This window comes from Chiloscyllium plagiosum, chromosome 29, assembly GCF_004010195.1.
Source record: "Chiloscyllium plagiosum isolate BGI_BamShark_2017 chromosome 29, ASM401019v2, whole genome shotgun sequence".
NCBI lineage: Eukaryota > Metazoa > Chordata > Chondrichthyes > Orectolobiformes > Hemiscylliidae > Chiloscyllium > Chiloscyllium plagiosum.
In genome coordinates, this window is record NC_057738.1 from 9,571,937 (window position 1) to 9,592,851 (window position 20,915).

The following is a 20,915-nucleotide window of genomic DNA, read 5'->3' on the forward strand; positions in this document are numbered from 1 at the left end:
TTTGTTTCATTGCTAGCATCTCAGCAAAATCCCAGACATGTATTTAAAGTCACCCTGCTTGGTTTTCTTTCATTTTAAAGCTATTTAAGTCCCCTTTCACCTTTAAAAATCACAATCACCAGTTTAAAGTACTTCTAAGTTTGCATGCATTGGGCCTTGCAAGTTCAGTTCAAGGGAACATTGAGGATTGCAGGTGGTGTGACTCTACGTGAATTTAAATTCACTTTGAAGATTAGAGTTGGTTCTTCTGCAGTGATGGTGATGCACATAGTTTTCTGCAGCAGAAAGTACTGCACAGATCTTGAAGTAGTCAGTTTAAGGAATCAATATAGTCATATAGTATAGAAACAGGCCCTTCAGCCCACCAACAATGACCAAACTACATTAATCCTATTTACTTACAAAGGTGTTTCAGCTGATATTTCAAATGACTTCACTGATCCAACACGGATCAGAGATCAACAGCAATATTTATGGCCTGCTATCTCCGATGTACCTTCTTCCGATTCATTAGTGCCATCAGGCAGGCAATTTGGGATGGTTACAATATCAAGGGCATTGGCAAATTCATTGCTTCATAAGATGAAGGCACATTAAACAGTGTGGAGGAGATCATGGCCCAAATATCTCAGTGCACCAGCAGAATTTCATGACATCGTCCCCAGGGTTCAACGTGAAATTACGACCTTGCAGAGACTATCAGCTTTGAAGAAGTGGATGAGGCTGACATTGTGGAAATGCTCAAATCTTATAACAAGGACTTAATGCAGTTCAAGAATCAAAGTTCACGAAAGACTGTACTGACTGCTGTGGTGTCTCAGACAGGTACACCATTAAGGCCTTAAATTTATAAACTCCTGCAAAATTCCCAACATGAAAAACTAGGTGATCTTTTTTGGCAACATTGAATCCAGGCACAGTCTTCTCCTCCTGTGAAATGTATATTTGTTGGTCAAATGTTAAAAAAGACATTTTCATCAAATTAAATATTTACTTTGCCATATAGTCCCATTCTTTGATGCTTCTTTTTAAATAATCATGAAACATGTCAACAATCTTGATTACCAAAAACTGTCTCACCAGATATTCTAGTGTTGTGCCAATATGCATACTTCTTGAAATGGCTGAACCATAATTAGTATTCACTAAAGTTTTGAAAACGAAACAACGGTCAAGAGTTGTCCAACTCATGGAGTGCAGTGCCAGAGCAAAGAGAGGGATAATGATGCCATTACTTGTTTCAATCAGATATACCAAAAAAAAAGAACTGTTCAACAATCCATGGATAATGTTGGTAATCCTGGCCCTCTATTTCATTAACTCCACCAAGCAAATCCACTGCTACATGCTTCCTTAAATTTAAAACCAATAGATAATGCTGCAAATACTCAGCAGGTCAGTCAGAATCTGTGGAGAGAAAAAAGGATCAACCTGAGATGTTAACACTCTATTCCTTTCCATAGATACTACCAGAACCGTGAGTATTTTCGCCATCAAAAAAAAGCCCAAGTGGTTGAATGGCAACAAGTCGACCCAACACACAAACACAAGATTGCAGAAGCCTCTATGATATTTGCATCATCAACAGATTTGAGTGGAAGGGTGGTTAATATTGTGCCATTGCTTAAGAAGGGTGGCAAGAAAAAGCCAGAGAATTACAGACCGATGAGTCTAATGTCAATGGTGGCTAAATTGGTGGAGGGGATTCTAAGAGACAGGATTTACATGCAATTGCTGCTGTCTACATGGGCTTTAGAAAAATCTTCAACAAGGTTCTGCATGGTCAACTGAATAGTAAGGTTAGATCACTGGAATGCAGGAAGAACTTGCCAATTGGATACAAAATTGGCTTGATGGTCGGAGTAGTGGTAAAGGGCTGTTATTTGGACAGGAGGCTTTTTAACAGCAGTGTCGTAGGGCTCAGCACTGGGTCCACTGTTGTTCTGCATGTATGGAAAGAATTTGGATGAAAATATAGGAGGCATGGTTAGTAAGCTTGTGGATGACATCAAATTGGATGTAGACTGGACAGTGCAGAAAGTTATCTAAGACTATGAAATTTTGATTAGCTACGCCAATGAACCAAGGAATAGCAGATGGAATTTAATTGAGAAAATGCAAGGTATTGCATTGGTACGACAAACTATTTCAGGACTTAGAGTTAATGCTAGGGCCCTGGGGAGTGTTGTCCACCAGAAAGACATAGCGGTGGAGGTACACTGCCCCTTGAAAATGGCGCTGCAGTTAGAGAGAGTGGCAAAGAAAGTCTGGTATGCTTACCTTCAATCAATCACAGTATTGAGTACAGGAAAGTTTTAAAAAATCTAAACTGAGGATGCTGGAAATCAGAAACAAAAACTACCAGGAAAAACTCAGCTGGTCTGGCAGCACCTGAGGTGAGAAATCAGAGTTAACGTTTTGGGTCCAGTGACCCTCCTTCAAAATGGGTCACTGGACCCAAACCATTAACTCTGATTTCTCTCCAAAGATGCTGCCATACCGGAGTATTTCCAGCAATTTTTGTATTATTGATGAGTTCAGGAGTTGGGACGTCATGTTACAGCCGTATAAGATTTGGTAAGGACATTTTTAGAATATTACATACAATTCAGGTTGCCTAGCTATACGAATGATGTTGCTGAACCAGAAAGGATGAAGAAAAAAAATTACAAGGACATTGCCAGGTTTGAATTATAGAGAAGCTGGATAGGCTGGGACTTTTCCCTGGAGTTTAGGAGCCTGATGGGGTGACCTTATTGCAGTTTATAAAACCAGAAGGGCATAAATAAGGTGAATAGTCAAGATCTTTTTCCCCAGGTATGAGAGTTCAAAACAAAAGGGCATAGGTTTAAGGTGAGAGGGGAAAGATTTAAAAGGGACATGAGGAGCATTCTTTTCCCCACACAGAGTGGTGTATATGGAATGAACTGCCAGAAGAAGTGGTAGAGGTGGTACAATTACAACATTTAAAAGACATTCGGACAGGCAAATGGATAGGAAAGTTTGAGAGGAATACAGACCAAACTCGGGCAAATATCGGACTAGTTCATTCAGGATACCTGGTGGCATGGATGAGTTGGACTGAAGGGTCTGTTTCGTGTAAATCAGCTGAACAGAAGTTAATTTTAAAAACTGCTTGTTATTTTTAACCTATGTAAACACTCTGCAATCCGTTTTGGATACAAAAGGTCAACCTTGCAAGACAGAATATTCAAAAGAAAACTAAACAACACTAAAACAAAACAAAGAGCTTTCTATGCTGGAAATCTGAAGCAAACAAAAATAGAAATTGCTGGAGAAACTCATCAGGTTTTGCAGCATCTGTGAAGAGAACAGAGTTAATGTTTCAAGTCCAGTGATCCTTCTTCAGAACCATGCAAGAACAAAAGGGCAAATCTGTGATAGGGCGGACATGAGAAATCAACCCAAACATTTCATGTCAAAGAGTATGGTGATGGGTGATGTAAAGAAAGACAGATTGTGCTTCAATACATGTTATAGCAGCCATCAGAACGAAAAGTGAAGGGATAAAGAAATAGGCTGAGGGAAAATAACCCCAAAACAATATTGCTTCCATCTTCTTTTGAAGTTGTTGAAATCAATATTCAGTCCAGGGTTTCTCAAGCCTGCCTAGAGTTTCGTTGAAACCTTGCAGCAGGTTATGCACAGGAATGTTAGAATTGGCAGAAGGCAGAGAATTAAAATGGCAGGTAACAAGAAGCTTGGAGCCCAGTTAACAAACACACTTGCTATCTTAAGAAAGGTGTTAATATTTCAGGTGTACTGATTTATTTCTGCACATCCAATTATTCTCCAGCTTAAATTCCATCTTACACAAAGGACGACATTTAGTCTTGACGACCAATGTGCAAAACCAAAGGAGTGATGGGTAAAGACTAATTAACTATAAATATAACACTCAACTTATTTCTAATCAGTAGCCGACACTAGCATTAACCAGTCAGAGAATATGCAGTTGCTTCTGCTGGAATTGCTTATCTCCTGATTTTAAATCAGAGCTGCAATCCATTTGTGGATTCATGAATTGGTACTGCACAAATGTAACCACTCTCCATATCAATCAGTGAATGCCATCAATGAGATCAAGGATATCAAAAGGATATCAGTTCATTCCCAAAAGGAAGAAAGATCCTATGAAGAGGCAGGGGTGGCTGTGGCTGACGAGGGAAGTTAACAAACATATAAAGTCAAAAGAGAAAAAGTATAACATAGCAAAGATGAATGGGAAAACGGAGGGCTGGGAAGCTTTTAAAGAACAACAGAGGATTACCAAGAAGGAAATATGCAGAGAAAATATGAGGTAACGAAGGTAAACTGGCCAAAAATATAAAGGAGGATAGTAAAAGCTTTTTTAGGTATGTGAAAGGCAAAAAAATGGTTAAGACTAAAATTGGGCCCTTGAAGACAGAAACAGGGGAATATATTACCGGGAACAAAGAAATGGCAGCTAAATTGAATTGGTACTTCAGATCTGTGTTCACTGGGGAAGACACAAGCAATGTCCCTGAGGTAACAGTGGCTGAAGGACCTGAACTGAAGGGAATTTATATTTGTCAGGAATTGGCGTTGGAAAGACTGTTAGGTCTGAAGGCTGATAAGTCCCCAGGGCCTGATGGTCTACATCCCAGGGTACTGAAGGAGGTGGCTCAAGAAATCGTGGATGCATTGGTGATTATTTTCTAGAGTTCGATAGATTCAGGATCAGTTCCTGCAGATTGGGGGGTGGCTAATGTTATACCACTTTTTAAGAAAGGAGCGAGAGAGAAAGCAGGAAATTATAGACCAGTTAGTCTGACCTCAGTGGTGGGAAAGATGCTGGAGTCTATTATAAAGGATGAAATTACGACACATCTGGATAGTAGTAACAGGATAGGTCAGAGTCAGCATGGATTTATGAAGGGGAAACCATGCTTGACTAATCTTCTGGAATTTTCTGAGGATGTATCTCTGAAGATGGACGAGGGAGATCCAGTGGATGTAGTGTATCTGGACTTACAGAAAGCCTTTGATAAAGTCCCACATAGGAGATTAGTGAGCAAAGTTAGGGCGCATGGTACTGGGGGGGGCAAAGTACTGACTTGGATTGAAAGTTGGTTGGCTGACAGGAAACAAAGAATAGTGATAAACAGCTTCCTTTTGGAATGGCAGGCGGTGACCAGTAGGGTACCGCAGGGATCAGTGCTGGGACTGCAGCTTTTTACAATATATATTAATGATATAGAAGATAGGATTAATAGTAACAGTAGCAAATTTGCTGATGATACTAAGCTGGGTGGCAGGGTGAAATGTGAGGAGGATGTTGGAGATTACAGGGTGACCTGGACAGGTTCGGTGAGTGGTCAGATGCATGTTAGATGCAGTTTAATTTGGAGAAATGTATGGGTATCCACTTTGGTGGCAAGAACAGGAAAGCAGATTACTACCTAAATGGAGTCAAGTTAGGTAAAGGGACAGTACAAAGAGATCTGGGTGTTCTTGTACACCAGTCAATGAAAGCAAGCATGCAGGTACAGCAGGTAGTGAAGAAGGCTAATAGCATGCTGGCCTTCATAACAAGAGGGATTGAGTATCGAAGCAAAGAGGTTCTTCTGCAGCTGTACAGGGCCCTGGTGAGACCGCACCTGGAGTATTGTGTGCAGTTCTGGTCTCCAAATTTGAGGAAAGACATTCTGGCTATTGAGGGAGTGCAGCGTAGGTTCACGAGATCAATTCCTGGAATGGCGGGATTACCTTACACTGAAAGACTGGAGCGACTCGGCTTGTATACCCTTGAGTTTAGAAGACTGAGAGGAGATCTGATTGAGAAGTTTAAGATTATTAAAGGATTAGACACTCTGGAGGCAGGAAACATGTTTCCGCTGATGGGTGAGTCCCAAACCAGAGGACACAGCTTAAAAATACGGGGTAGGCCATTTAGGACAGAGATGAGAAGAAACTTCTTCACCCAGAGAGTGGTGGCTGTGTGGAATGCTCTGCCCCAGAAGGCAGTGGAGGCCCAGTCTCTGGATTCATTTAAGAAAGAGTTGGACAGAGCTCTCAAGGATAGTGGAATCAAGGGTTATGGAAATAAGGCAGGAACAGGATACTGATTGAGGCTGATCAGCCAAGATCATAATGAATGGTGGTGCAGGCTCGAAGGGCAGAATGGCCTACTCCTGCAGCTATTGTCTAAAAGGTTTGTTCATTGTAGAATTTTCCTAACAGACTAATTCTGCACCACCAATCCTTTTGAGGTTTAAATCTTTTTTCTTCCATGCTATCAAAGATCTTCACTTTCGTCTTTTCCCTAACCTCGCCATGCAACCTTCAGTGGTTTAAAACTTATTACATTTTAAGCTTTCACTAGTTCTGTTCAAAGGCTTTTAATTCTGTTTCTTTCTCTCTCTCCAGGTGTTGTTTGGCCAAGTATTTCTAATTGTTTTGTTTTTATTGCAAAGGAAATGTAGTTGAGTTTTGAGACGAATTATTCCAGTTTCAGGATCCTGCCGCATATTCCAAACGTGTCTTGAGTAGGAAGGGTTTGGAGGGATGTGGGCCAGGTGCTGGCAGGTGGGATTAGATTAGGTTGGGATACCTGGTCGGCATGGACAGGTTGGACTGAAGGGTCTGTTCCATGCTGTGTATCTCTATGGCTCTATGTCTCTATGTCTCTCCACCATAAAGTCAGGAATGAGTTTGTTCATTGACTATTTTATTGTGGCCACATCTCTTCAAATAGCAGGACATGAACAACATCCAGATAAAGGTTCAAGAGTAGTTGGTCAAATTCACACTCGGCAATAACCAACTCCAAGAAAAGGTTCTGAGGAAGGGTCACTGGACCAGAAATGTTAACTCTGATTTCTCTCCACAGATGCTGATATACCTGCTGAGTTTTACCAGCAATCTCTATTTTTATTTCTAATAGAAGGTGGAAGTACTTCCCAATCAACAAAGCAGAGTCTGCCAGCATCAATATCTGGGCAGGGGTTCACTATAACCAAAAGCAGAAACGCATCATGACATCAACTGCACAGTTACATAAGCTGCTTTACAACAAAGTAGCACATTTCCTCAATTAAACACTTTTCCCCTGACATATGATCAAGTCAGGAGTGCACTGGGATATTCATCACTTAATTGAATAGGTGCAATTCATACATCACTTAATCAGAATGCATAATGCCATTCATTGATAACTATGCAAAATCATGAAATTCCATAATCAACACCCCAGACAAGAGGATTCCAAAGACAAGACCTACCTCCAAATGCAGCAAAACACATTAATTATGGCATATTATAGCAAATAAACAATGGCTTGGCAGCACCGACCATATTGTGGAAGAAAAGACACTTACCTGGCTTAGCAGACTGACAAGCCACACACTTGCTGTCTTCAGCCTTATTTTGTAAGAGGCATACAGTACACTTCCAAGAACCTTCAGGTTTCTTAAACTGATCTGCCAATCCCAAACTGACAGAGGTACTGCTTGAAGGGTTCAACTCTCTGTTCCTTGTACTTTCACTCACTGCAGGCAAAGTCAGTGCAGATTTTACTCCAGTTCCAGCTTTTGGTGAATCACAAGCTACACACTTTACAGCTTCTGATTTGTTTTGAACCAAGCAGGTATCACAGCTCCATGTACCCAATGCAGGTTTGAATTTGTCTCCAAAACTCATTGGAGTCTCTTTAAATGCAGGTTTGTCTTTGTTGGCTGACTCATCAGTCTGTGTGGGACGTACAGATTTAGCAGTCTGACAAGCAACACATTTACTGTCTGTGATTTTGTTTTGTAAAAGGCAGGAGCCACACTTCCAGGAACCTTCAGCAGGTTTGAACTTATCTCCAAATCCTAAGGTGTTTGAGCTCTCTGTGAAGGAACTATTTCTTCCAGTAGTTGATGGCAAAGGTTTCACAGTAGCTGGTGTACTGTCCAAGGACTTGGTTATACATTGTGTGGATGAAGACGACGAAGTGAACTCTTGGGACAGGTTAAAACAAAAAGACAAATTTAAGTAGTTTATGCACACACTCTCAATATTCTGACTAGTGTTCATGTAACAGGAACAGACAATACTGTCTCAATCCTGGCTAATACACTGAAGCTCTGTTAAGACTCAGACACTTCAACAGCTGCCCAGATAGGCTTGATTAAGCAATGAAATATTGCCAAATTATTACAAGGCTTCCCAAACCGAGATGAATTCTGCAGTCATCACTGCTTCTGCAGCAGGTCAGGGAAGTTGAAACAATCAAGTTCACACATAATCCAATTAGAAATGTCCATGAAATATAAAACCCACTTGCACCTTAAGAATAGAAATCAATGTTTCTCATGTGGCCAAAAGAAAATAATTCACAACTACAACGATATTTGGGAAACCATCTTTAGCCTCTTCAACCTTCTCACTATATGTCAATACAAGATAATGTACAACATTGTACTTTGGTGTGATGCATTTCTGAAAACCGTAGAACCCAGCTCCCAAGTGGTAATAGAGTTTAATCTCACAGCTCATGAGCTATACTCCAAGTCGGAGTGGCCAACCTGTTCGCATTGATTGGGGGTGGAGGTTGGGGTGACTTTGAAACATTGAGTTTTTTATTCTTTGGGGAGGGGGAGGGGGAAAATGGGAAATTTCAGTAAATACACAGATTTCTTCAAAATCAATCCTAGAGCAATAAATTGATCATTTAAATGAGTATTTAACAGAAATGAAATCAATTTATTTACTTTGGTTAAGCTAGAGAAAAAGAAAATCTGAGTCAACTTATAATTACCAGGGAAGGTGGTTGCGAATAAACTGAGCTAAGGAGTTAGGTTAATTCACACTGACCTTGGGTGGCCTTAAATTATACACACACAAAACTGGCCTCATTGGAACTCAAGAAATTGGGAAGCAGAATCAAGTTGGGGTTTCCCGCTCCTGTCTGCATCCGTTTCCCCCAACACTCTCATCCCTCGCCTGCCTCCCCCCCCCCAACCCATAACCCTGCTCCTTTGATCTCTCAACCCTCCTTCTGTTCCATCGCACGCTGTCTCCTTTAACTTCAAGAAAATAATCCATTGGACTTTGTGCTCTAAACATTTCCACCAGCTACATTACCCTACCACCAGACATTAAAATGAAAGTAGCCATTTTCTTTCCTGGAGAGAATTAAGCGCATTTTTGTAAAAAGCCAATTCCTTTTTAAAAAGTGAAATGCAAGAGAATTAGCAGGAGCGATCAAACAACCCATCACTCACTCCTCAATCTAAACTCATGGGCCGACTTGTAGTTCACCTCTGACATTTGACTCATCACCTTACCCCTGTGGTGCAATTCTCAACTCCTTTCTCTCTTTCCAAGTCAGAGTCTCTCCAAAAGCCTTCTTTTCCCAGACCTCAGTCTGCAGGCTCCATACCTCAGACTTCTTATGACTCCTCCAATAGACAGGAGTAGACCATTCTGCCCTTCGAGCCTGCACCACCATTCAATATGATCATGGCTGATCATCCTCAATCAGTATACTGTTCCTGCCTTATCTCCATAACCCTTGATTCCACTATCCTTGAGAGCTCTATCCAACTCTTTCTTAAATGAATCCAGAGATTGGGCCTCCACTCTCCTCTGGGACAGAGCATTCCACACAGCCACCACTCTCTGGGTGAAGAGGTTTCTCCTCATCTCTGTCCTAACTGGTCTACCCTGTATTTTTAAGCTGTGTCCTCTGGTTCGGCACTCACCCATCAGCGGAAACATGTTTCCTGCCTCCAGAGTGTCCAATCCTTTAATAATCTTATATGTCTCAATCAGATCCCCTCTCAGTCTTCTAAACTCAAGGGTAAAGTGAGGTCTGCAGATGCTGGAGATCAAAGTTGAAACTTTATTGCTGGAACAGCACAGCAGGTCAGGCAGCATCCAGGGAACAGGAGATTCGACGTTTCCGGCACAGGCCCGAAGCTTTCCTGAAGAAGGGCCTGTGCCCGAAACGTCGAATCTCCTGTTCCCTGGATGCTGCCTGATCTGCTGTGCTGTTCCAGCAATAAAGTTTCAACTAAACTCAAGGGTATACAAGCCCAGTCGCTCTAGTCTTTCAGCGCAAGGTAGTCCCGCCATTCCAGGAATTGACCTCGTGAACCTACGCTGCACTCCCTCAATAGCCAGAATGTCTTTCCTCAAATTTGGAGACCAGAACTGCACACAATACTCCAGGTGTGGTCTCACCAGAGTCTTGTACAGATGCAGAAGAATCTCTTTGCTTCTATACTCAATCCCTCTTGTTATGAAGGCCAGCATGCTATTAGCCTTCTTCACTACCTGCTGTACCTGCATGTTTACCTTCATTGACTGGTGTACAAGAACACCCAGATCTCTTTGTACTGCCCCTTTACCTAACTTGACTCCATTTAGGTAGTAATTTGCCTTCCTGTTCTTGCCATCAAAGTGGATAACCATACATTTATCCACAGTAAACTGCATCTGCAATGCATCTGACCACTCACCTAACCTGTCCAGGTCACCCTGTAATCTCCTAACATCCTCCTCACATTTCACCCTGCTATCCAGCTTAGTATCATCAGCAAATTTGCTAATGTTATTACAAATACCATCTTCTATATCATTAATATATATCGTAAAAAGCTGCGGTTCCAGCAGTGATCCCTGCAGTACCCCACTGGTCACTGCCTGCCATTCCGAAATGGAGCCGTTTATCACTACTCTTTGTTTCCTGTCAGCCAACCAACTTTCAGTCCAAGTCAGTACTTTGCCCCCCCAGTACCATGCGCCCTAACTTTGCTCACTAACCTCCTATGTGGGACTTTATCAAAAGCTTTCTGAAAGTCCAGGTACACTACATCCACTGGATCTCCCTCGTCCATCTTCAGAGTTACATCCTCAAAAAAATTCCAGATTAGTCAAGCAGGATTTCCCCTTCATAAATCCATGCTGACTCTGACCTATCCTGTTACTGCTATCAAGATGTGTCGTAATTTCTTCCTTTATAATAGTCTCCAGCATCTTTCCCACCACTGAGGTCAGACTAACTGGTCTATAATTTCCTGCTTTCTCTCTCCCACCTTTCTTAAAAAGTGGTACAACATTAGCCACCCTCCAATCCGCAGGAACTGATCCCGAATCTATCGGGCTCTGGAAAATAATCACCAACGCATCCACGATTTCTCGAGCCACCTCCTTCAGTACCCTGGGATGTAGACCATCAGGCCCTGGGGACTTATCAACTTTCAGACCTAACAGTCTCTCCAACACCAATTCCTGGCAAATATAAATTCCCTTCAGTTCAGGTTCTTCAGCCACTGTTACCTCAGGGAAATTGCTTGTGTCTTCCCCAGTGAACACAGATCTGAAGTACCAATTCAACTCTTCTGCCATTTCTTTGTTCCCTGTAATATATTCCCCTGTTTGTGTTCCAAGGGCCCAATTTTAGTCTTAACCATTTTTTTGCCTTTCACATACCTAAAAAAGCTTTTACTATCCTCCTTTATATTTTTGGCCAGTCACAGACAGGTTATCTCCCACATTTGCTGCTGACAGGTAAGCCTGTAACAGCACTCATAAAAGAGAAAAGACTTCTGATTGGAAAAGCTGCTTACTGCAAAAATCTTTCACTTGTACTCAACCATACTTAAAATTCTGGCTTCAAATAAAACAAAGCAATAAAATGTTTGGGAAAAAAACAAGTTTCCACAACATTTTTTCCTTACCATTGATCCTTCTCATCTAAAGTTATGAAATTATTAATTATAGGAACAAATGAATGAGCTGCAAATTTGATGACCATAAAAGCAGACATCAGACCATAGAAATGTCATACATAGCTTGACTTTACTAAGTGAACCCCATAAAATGGATACTACTTTGCAGAGTATGGAAACATGCTCCTTTTTATCTACTTAGTAAAAATTACTCACCAGGCCCTTTTAAAACATCTAAGACACTGCCCTGCTTCAGAGTTTTAGCAGGTTTCAATAACCCATCACAATCTTCACCTTTTCTCTCGTTTGTTGGTGTAGAAACAGAAGGCGATGTGGTGCATTTCACTATAAATATTGCAAAAAAAAAAGGTGTTGTCAAGAGTCAAGCAGTCATTGGCTGATTTTAATTTACAGAGTAAAAGTATGCATACCTGCATTAATGGAAGGTCTGGCAGATACAAAGACAAGTGGCACGGATTTGTCAATCGGTTCACTAAAGGTAAATCCAGTCTGTGTGTTGGTAGAAAAAAAAAAGTGTTTGAAAAAAAAATGAATCAATTCTGTTACAAGTGGAGGCAGGATTATATACTGGTTGTTACTGCTGCCACTTCACATTCAACAGCTTGGAGATTGAATGGAATGGTTTCAAATTAACTACTCAACTTGAACATATTAATTCGGAAGATGCATATTACATGGTTTGAAAAGATTTTCAAACATGAAAACTTAAAAATTAGGGCTTAAAATATACTTACAGACACTGAAATAGTTTGCAGATTTGCCTCAGTTGCTTTTATATTTGGTATAGAAAAGGTAAAGGCAGCGTTATTTGGATTGGATACCACTACCTGCACATGAATAAAAAGGGATTATTATAACATGCATACATGGATTACAGAGGTGCTTATTTTCCACTAGCATTACTTAATTATTCCTTACCCTGGCCGAAGCAAACAGACAATAGATCTGATTCTATGTTTGCAAAACTGCTGTCAAAGGCCACAAAACTTCTCTTACCACCCCAAGGATGGATGTTTAGACAACATGCTTATTTGCACACAGGTTTAACAGGTGTACTTGGAAGTCTGTTAAAATGTTAAAATAATCTTAACTTTTAGGTTCACTTTCCTGAGAAGTGTGAGGGGGAGGGAAAGTGGCAAATGATACAACCAGTAAGTAAAGCCAAAAGTCTTTCTATTAAAAGAAACTGAATCTCAACTTCAAAAAGGTACAAACTTACACCTTTTCGATAAGTTTCAAGACATGAACATACTCCCATGTTTAAACCTACAATGAACATTTATAACTTTATTGCAAAGGGTATACTTTATTATGCAATTGCATGACGAAGCTATTACCAGGAATTCCCAGGACAGTCACAGATGCACTGGCATGAGCTGGATGCAATCTTCAGAAATGGATATATACTATACGAAAACAAGAATAAAACATGCAAAAGGACGATACCTTGTCAGGAAAAGGTTGTGTTACAGTAGATATTACAGGTGAAGGAGCTGTGGAAGGAGAGCCAAAGTTGAAGGTTGGCAATGTTGTGTTTTTAATCGGTAAAGATACTTCAGGCAATTCAGGGGCTCGGGCCTTTACCTGTAAACAACACAATATTAACAACTTCATTGTCAAATACTGTTTGTTTGTGTATGAGTAATGAACAAACAGACTGTATCATTCTCACAAAAATTGCACATAAAAATGCAACTCAAGCTTATTTGTAATGCCATGTACAATGTACTGAATGTGCCTCGTAAATTGACAATGAATAAATCAAGGTTTAAAATTTACAGGCTAATTCAATTACAAGAATGCAAGCCTGCCAATTTGTATGATTTTCTTACAAGTCTATCATTTTGACTGTTTCAGGCTAGGAGAAAAAGTGACGACTGCAGATCAGAGTCAACTGTGAGATGCTGGAAAAGTACAGCAGATCAGACAACATCAGAGGAGCAGGAGAATCAACGTTTCAGGCAAGAGCCCTTCCTCAGGAATGAGGCTTGTGGGCCGAGATTGGAGAGATAAATGGGAAGGGGCTGGGGTTGGGGGGCTGAAATTCACCCGGACCATCTCAGACACCTCCCTCCCCTTCCTGGACCTCTCCATCGTCAGCTACTGACTAATCCAGATACCTACTACAAGCCCACCTCCTCCCACTGCACCTCCTCCCACCCTACCTCCTGTAAAGATTCCATACCTAATTCCCAATACCTCCGCCACACCTGTTCCCAGGATGACCAATTCCACCTTAGAAAATCCCAGATGGCCTCCTTATTCCAAGATCGCAATTTCTTTTCCCATGTGGTCGACGATGCCCTCCAGCGCAGCAACTCCACTTCCTGTACCACCACCCTTGAATGCACCCGTCCCAATGCAACAAGAGTAGAATCCCCCTGGTCCTCACCTTCCACCCCACCAATCCCTGCCACTTCCACCACCTACAAACAGACCCCACCACCAGAGATATATTTCCCTCCACGACTCCCTTGTCAGGTCTATGCCCCACCAGCCCACACCCCACTCCTGGCATCTTTTGCTGCCACCACAGGAAGTGCAAAACCTGCACCCACACCATTCCCCTCACCTCCATTCAAGGCCCCAAAGGATCCTCCCACATAGGACAGAAATTTACCCGTACCTCCACCAATGCCATTTATTGTATCTGTTGCACCTGATGTGGTCTCCTCTACATCAGGGAGGAAAGCCTCCTGGCAGATCATTTGAAAGAACATCTCTGGGACACCCGCACCAACCAACCTCACCACCTCCCACTCTGCCAAGGACATGCAGGTCCTGGGCCTCCTCCATTGCCAAACCGTTACCACTCGATGCCTGGAGAAAGAGCGCCTCATTTTCCACCTTGCAACCCTGCAACCACATGGGGTCAGTATGGATTTCAACATCCTCCTTTCCCTTACCCTCACATTATCCCAGTCCCAAGCCTCCAACTTTGCACGGCCTTCCTGACCTGCCCATCACTTTTCCCATCTATCCACTCCAACCTCCTCTCCGACCTATCACCTTCTCCCTCACCTTCATCTACCTACTGCAGTCTCAACTACCTTCCCCCTAGCCCCACCCACCTCCCATTTATCTCAGCACGCTGGCCCACAAGCCTCATTCCTGATTAAGGGATTATACCCGAACCTGCTCCTCAATGCTGCCTAATCTGCTGTGCTTTTTCAGCACCACACTGTTTTAGGCTAGTGTTCAACTGTCTTTCAATGTTGGAATTGATATCTGACATGACTGTGACAAAGGTAAACTACACATCATTCAACTGAAACCTCAATTTGTCACAAAATCCCCTTCTCGAGCCTCTCAACTGCCACTTAAGTGGGATCTTGTGTCATGGATGGTGTCAAGCTTCTAGGAGTTTTGTTGGAGCTGCACTCATCCAGCTAAGTGGATAGCCCTTCATCATACTCTGGATTTGACCTTGTAGATGGCTTTGGGGAGTCCTTACCAACGAACACCTTTTGTGGCAAATGGTCAGACTCTCTGAAGGTTTGGCTTGAATACCATGAAGACTACAATATCATTGTCCAGGAAATTGCAATACCACAATCTATCAGTTTTGATAAAGTTATGCTGAAATGGACAATATTTTTATATATCTTGGTGCCACAATCACCAGTTGTCTTTCCCTTGATACTGAAAGGGACATTTGCATTAGAAAAGCTGCCGTTGCTCTGCCCAGGCTGAATAAGTGTATAAAACAATAACAGCCTGACTGAAAACATCAAACTACAACCAAACCAACCTTGGGTCCTCAGCACACTCCTCCACAGAAAAATCTATAAAATTTATGTTAGGCAAGAGATAAGATCGAACAGTTTCCATCTTTACTGTCTCAGACATATCTTCAACATCTCTTGGCAGCTCAAGATCTGCAGTTCAGAGGTCCTGGAACATGCAACTTCCATCAGGACACAGACAATGCTAAGCTAAAGATGCCGGTGATTGTCTGGCCACATTTATCAAATGGATGATAACTGTATAACAAAGGCCCTTAGGATGCACTGACAACTGCCTCCAAGGCTGCCATATCTTTGTTTAAGGATACCTACAAGTGAGAAATTAAGATGACAACATGACACTGGAAGACACTAATGGCCAACTACATTGGAAAGGAGAGTAGAATCACGATAGCTCAATTGGCTAAGGTGATTCAGGATAAGTAGAGGTCAGCAAATTGTGTAAATTCTCAGCTCGCAGTATTCCTTTGCAGCAAATGTAGCATACACTAAGACAGAATGGGCCTTGGGGCTTCTGAGCCATACTAATGCTTAACAGAGTGCTGGCCACTACAGTGCAAACCAAGGTCTCACAAGATGGAAGGTTGCTGCCAAAGAAACTGCAATAGAAACAGTGAATGCAAAAATAATGTTTATGAACAGTGCAGCTTTTAAGTGGCAAAATCCATCACACTGAGCAATAAGTCAAATAGATATTGCTTATGCAATAAAATACTTGATAACGAAAACATGCAAGAAATACACTGTTGAACTTTCAGCTTATAAAGAAAGTTACTCAACAGTATCTCCATTGGTGTTTGTAAATCTAGCAAGTGATAAGCAATTGTAAAAATTAGGAGACAATTTGATCTAACCTCCTGTGCACCTCTCGAGGAGTAATGTCCTTTATCTCTCTTCATTTTTCCTCCAGCTCCTCCGGATGCAAGACCATTGGTTGCGTGAGAACTAATGACTTGATACGAACAGCTATCACTGCAACAAAAATAAATGAGTGCATTAAAGAAAAACAAATTATGATACATTTTAAAACTTCTGTCTGAAAGTAATTCAATGCTAACCGCATGAAGAATACGCTACCTTTTTGTTGCTTGAAGACTAATTTCAGGAATAGGTGATTTCTCTTTCACACTCTAGAAATACAACGAAAAATACTTTCACAGTAAGTTTTTGATATGCATAAGATCTCAATTTATTTTATTTCAAGTCAAGTCGCATTCAAAATCGGTCAACTTAAAAAAAATCTGTTACTCTTTTAAAGGTGTACTTTAAACCATATGGTATTGGGTTATCGTTGATATTTGCTTACAAAGTCAGTTACAGATATCCTTGTTTTCTCTTCCCCTCTTCTCACTACTTCACTTGACTAGTCTTTTGGGGCCCTCTTGTGGCACAGTGGTAGCATTCTTACCCCTGGAGTAGGAGGCATGGATTTGTGTTCCATCTGCTCCAGAGGTGTGTAATAACATCTCGGAACAGGTTGATTAAAAAAATTATTTAAACGAAGAAAAACTTAAAACAAAAACAAAACTTGCTGGAAAGCTCAGGTCTGGCAGCATCAGTGGAGACAAAGCAGAGTTAATATTTCAGGTCCAATGACCCTAATTCAATTCCGTTCCAGACCTGTTGGGTTTTTACAGCAATTTCTGTTTTTATTATAACAACTTGGGGATACAATTGGCTTAGTTAGGTGACAGAGTGGTGGGTGGCTCTTTTCCTGACTGCAAGTTGGGGTCTAGGAAGTCATTACTAGTTTTTGTTTGTTTTCCCTCTGCCGCTGTATTGAGTATCTTCTCATTCTTGGTGATTTCAACCTCCATCTCAACTCCTCTTGTTCTCAATTGAGTTAACTGCACTCGTTTTGTATCTAAATCACTTCTTTCATACAATCTGTCCTACAACCATAGACGACCACCTTACTATCACGTCTTCATGCACAGAATTCTAACTCTTTTGATACCATAATCTCTAACCATTTCCTTTCATCACGGCTTAGCCACATTCCCCTACCTCCCCATACTACCCTTTCTACATCAATCCTTTCGGGGTGGGGTAAGAGTCCAAGTCACTTACCTTCCAAATATTCATCCTCTGATCTTTAATTCATCACAAGATTCCCAGAAGCTGTTGATTCACTAAATTTCTCAATGTCCATCACCAAGACAGCCTCAGCAGCACCACCACTCACTAAGCTGGTCAAGTTCTAAAGGATATAGCTACTAGAATGGTCTACAGCTGGCTGGAAAGGAACTAAGAGGGGACTGTGTACTTAACTTCAGCCTCACCAATTTGTGTACCACAGATGGATTTGTCCATGACTGTATCAGGAGGAGCAATCACCACACTGTCTTTGCTGAGACAAGTCCCACCTTCAGTGAGGCTACCTCCCATTGTGCTAAATGGGATAGATTTCAAACAGATTTAATAGTGTGGGAAAGTGGGACTAGGTAAGAATGTATTTTTGGCAATACAGACTCACTGGGCTGAAGGGACTCTACTATACTATAACTTTCTAAGGGCAGAAGACACATGGGAACACCACCACTTGAAAGCTCCCTCCAAGCCACTCACTATTGCTATTTCTGAGTCAAAGTTCTCAAACTTCCTAACAGCATTGAGAGTATGTACCTATACCAAATGGACTGCAATGATTCAAGACCACAGTTCACCACCACATTCTCAAGGGCATTTAGTAGTGGGCAATAAATGCTGGTCTAACCAGCAAAACCCATATCCCATGAATAAATAATTTTCAAAAGAATCACATCTTCTTCAGAACCTTTGATGCCCTTGCCCCAATTAAAACTATTATTCTTTCCCACCCAAATTGCTTTTCTTGCTATATCAGCGATCCCACTCCCATAAGTCTAAGGGAGAGATGTATACCTTTGATTGCTATACAGTATTTGGCAAAGTCACTGAAAAACATAACCAGGTCTTGCTCTCTGTCACTGCAAAAATCCAGTAAGGCAAACAACAGTCAGCTTCCCTTCTTCTCCAGTGTCTTTTTACATCATATGCCCCCATTTTTTAGAACAAGGGAGACTATCTCCCAGATCTCTTTTAAAATAAAAAAAATACAGATTAACAGTCATTTGCCACTGTTGCTTTCCTCTAATTATAGCCCACAAGGCTAAACTTCTAAGGATTCCTCTCAATCCAGAATCTGAAGCTTAGACGAGTTCTCATCATTGCATTTTCAAATCCATCTTATCTCACTGTTATTCTCTTGATATTATTTCTATAAAACTGCTGACCACTGAATTTTTATAGCTCTTATGTTGAAAGTATTAATGGCTCCCCTTCTCACTCTCCCTCTGCAAACCCCCCCACTCCCAACCAGGTACTGTTCACTCTCCTTCGAACATGACATCATCAGCCTTCTCTATTCTTGTAAACCACTATCCTGTCTTAATCTCCCTTCCTCTTCCAAATTCTTTGAATGTTTAACTGCCTTCCAAACTCACGTGCCAACTTGCTCTCAACTTTTTGTTTGACTCCTTCCATAGCTTCACATTTATCAGCATTAAACTGGATCTGTCAATTTCATCATCCTATCATCCAGAAGTTTGTTATTCAGCGATTGTATTCAAAATCCATTAAGGCCTCAATGTTACTGTAATCCCCTTTTGATCTAAACACATGTCCCTATTTGACCACCAGCACTACACAACCACAAGCTGTTTGAATATAAATGACTTGGAGTTTAATTTCTAAATTTGCAGATTATTCCAAGTTGGCAACAAATAGTAAGCAACACTGCAGAAGGCTTCAGGAGCTGTGTGCTATAAGACTCAGCTGGAAGGGAAGATCCTTAAAAAAAATAAAACACATTCAACAAATTTACTTAAGAGTTTATGTTCAACATTCCAATTAAACATGAGCATTTTTTATCCAAACAAACACATCAATTGCATTAAGCTATAAATCTGTGAAACCCAAACTGCATACATGCAAATTAAAATAAATCTGAATGTCAATAGTGTCAGTCGGTAGACTTCAAAGACATTTCTTTGCTCATGTCGGCAACTCACTTAAGATTTCAACAGTTCAACATGACAAGATTCCTAAACATCACCTCAACTAAACAGGGAGCAAAGGAATATAGATAGATTGGAGAGATGGGCAGAGAAATGGCAGATGGAGTTCAATCCAGGCAAACGTGAGGTGATGCATTTTGGAAAATCCAATTTAAGGTGAATTATACAGTAAATGAAAAGTCCTGGGGAAAATTGATGTAGAGAGAGATCTTGGTGTTCAGGTCCATTGTTCCCTTCATTGGGGGTTATTGAGTACAAGAGTCGGCAGGTCATGTTACAGTTGTATCGGACTTAGGTTCGGCCGCATTTGGAATACTGCTTGCAGTTCTGGTCGCCACGTTACCAAAAAGATGTGGATGCTGTGGAGAGGGTGCACAGGATGTTGCCTGGTGTGAAGGGCGCTAGCTATGAAGAGGGGTTGAACAGATTAGAAATATTTTCAATAGAAAGACGGAGGTTGAGGGGGGACCTGATTGAGGTCTACAAAATCATGAAGGACAGACAGGGTGGATAGCAAAAAGCTCCCCCCCACCCCCCCGCCCAAAAGAGTGCAGAATGCAATTACTAGGGGTCATGAGTTCAAAGTGAAAGGAGAAAGGTTCGGGGAGATATGCATGGAAAGTTCTTTACGCAAAGGGTGGTTGGGGCCTGGAACGCGTTGCCAGTAGAGGTGGGAGATGGAAGGAACAATAGCGTCATTTAAGATGTATCTAGACAGATGGACAGGGAGCAAAGGAATACAGATCTTTAGAAAATAGGCTGCAGGTTTAGACAGAGGATCTGAATCGGCACAGGCTTGGAGGGCCGAAGGGCCTGTTCCTGTGCTATAATTTTCTCTGTTCTTTTGAATATATTATTTTATTTACTAGAAATTAACTGTAAAGAAAAAAATGGGACAAGGGAACATCACTAACATTAAACAGCAAGAGTTTTCAATTCCAAATAGTTGATTTCAAATCATAATTTGCCAAAATTATATTTGGAGATACAAAATAGCAGCAAAACACAAATAGGAAAGTAAAGTGGAACTGTGAAAATAAATTATGAAAAAAAAACAAAGTTACTAAGATAATCTACAGGTACCTAAGGGAAAGTCAGGAATAGAAACAGGGTACAAAAGAGACAAGGACAATTTAAAAGCACAGACAATAGTAGCAAAGTTCTGTAAATATTAATTTTCATCAGTATGTATCAGGGACATGGATCAAGTGGATGCTGAAAAATGAGAACATTTTGAATAAAGAAGACAGTTATTAAACAACGAGAAAAACAAATTATGGCACAGAGGTTATCACGGTTTTAAAAAAAAAAGCCCCACTACAGGCTGTGCCCTGATCTCAAATGATTCTCAGTTTCTTCAATGAATGTCCTTCCAAAACAATGTCAGAAGTCAGGATGTTCTGTGGTGA

General features: G+C 41.1%; 1 protein-coding gene across 1 annotated transcript in view; it reads right to left on the reverse strand.

Moving 5' to 3' along the window:
- Positions 1–20,915, reverse strand: part of nup153 (nucleoporin 153) — a 75,110-nt gene that overhangs the window by 27,098 nt on the left and 27,097 nt on the right. The window contains exons 10-16 of the mRNA XM_043718942.1: positions 16,547–16,599; positions 16,324–16,441; positions 13,170–13,307; positions 12,458–12,550; positions 12,134–12,212; positions 11,919–12,047; positions 7,362–7,985 (exon numbers count right to left, since the gene is read on the reverse strand). Coding sequence (XP_043574877.1) covers positions 7,362–7,985; positions 11,919–12,047; positions 12,134–12,212; positions 12,458–12,550; positions 13,170–13,307; positions 16,324–16,441; positions 16,547–16,599 — 1,234 coding nt within the window. The remainder of the gene's footprint in view (positions 1–7,361; positions 7,986–11,918; positions 12,048–12,133; positions 12,213–12,457; positions 12,551–13,169; positions 13,308–16,323; positions 16,442–16,546; positions 16,600–20,915) is intronic.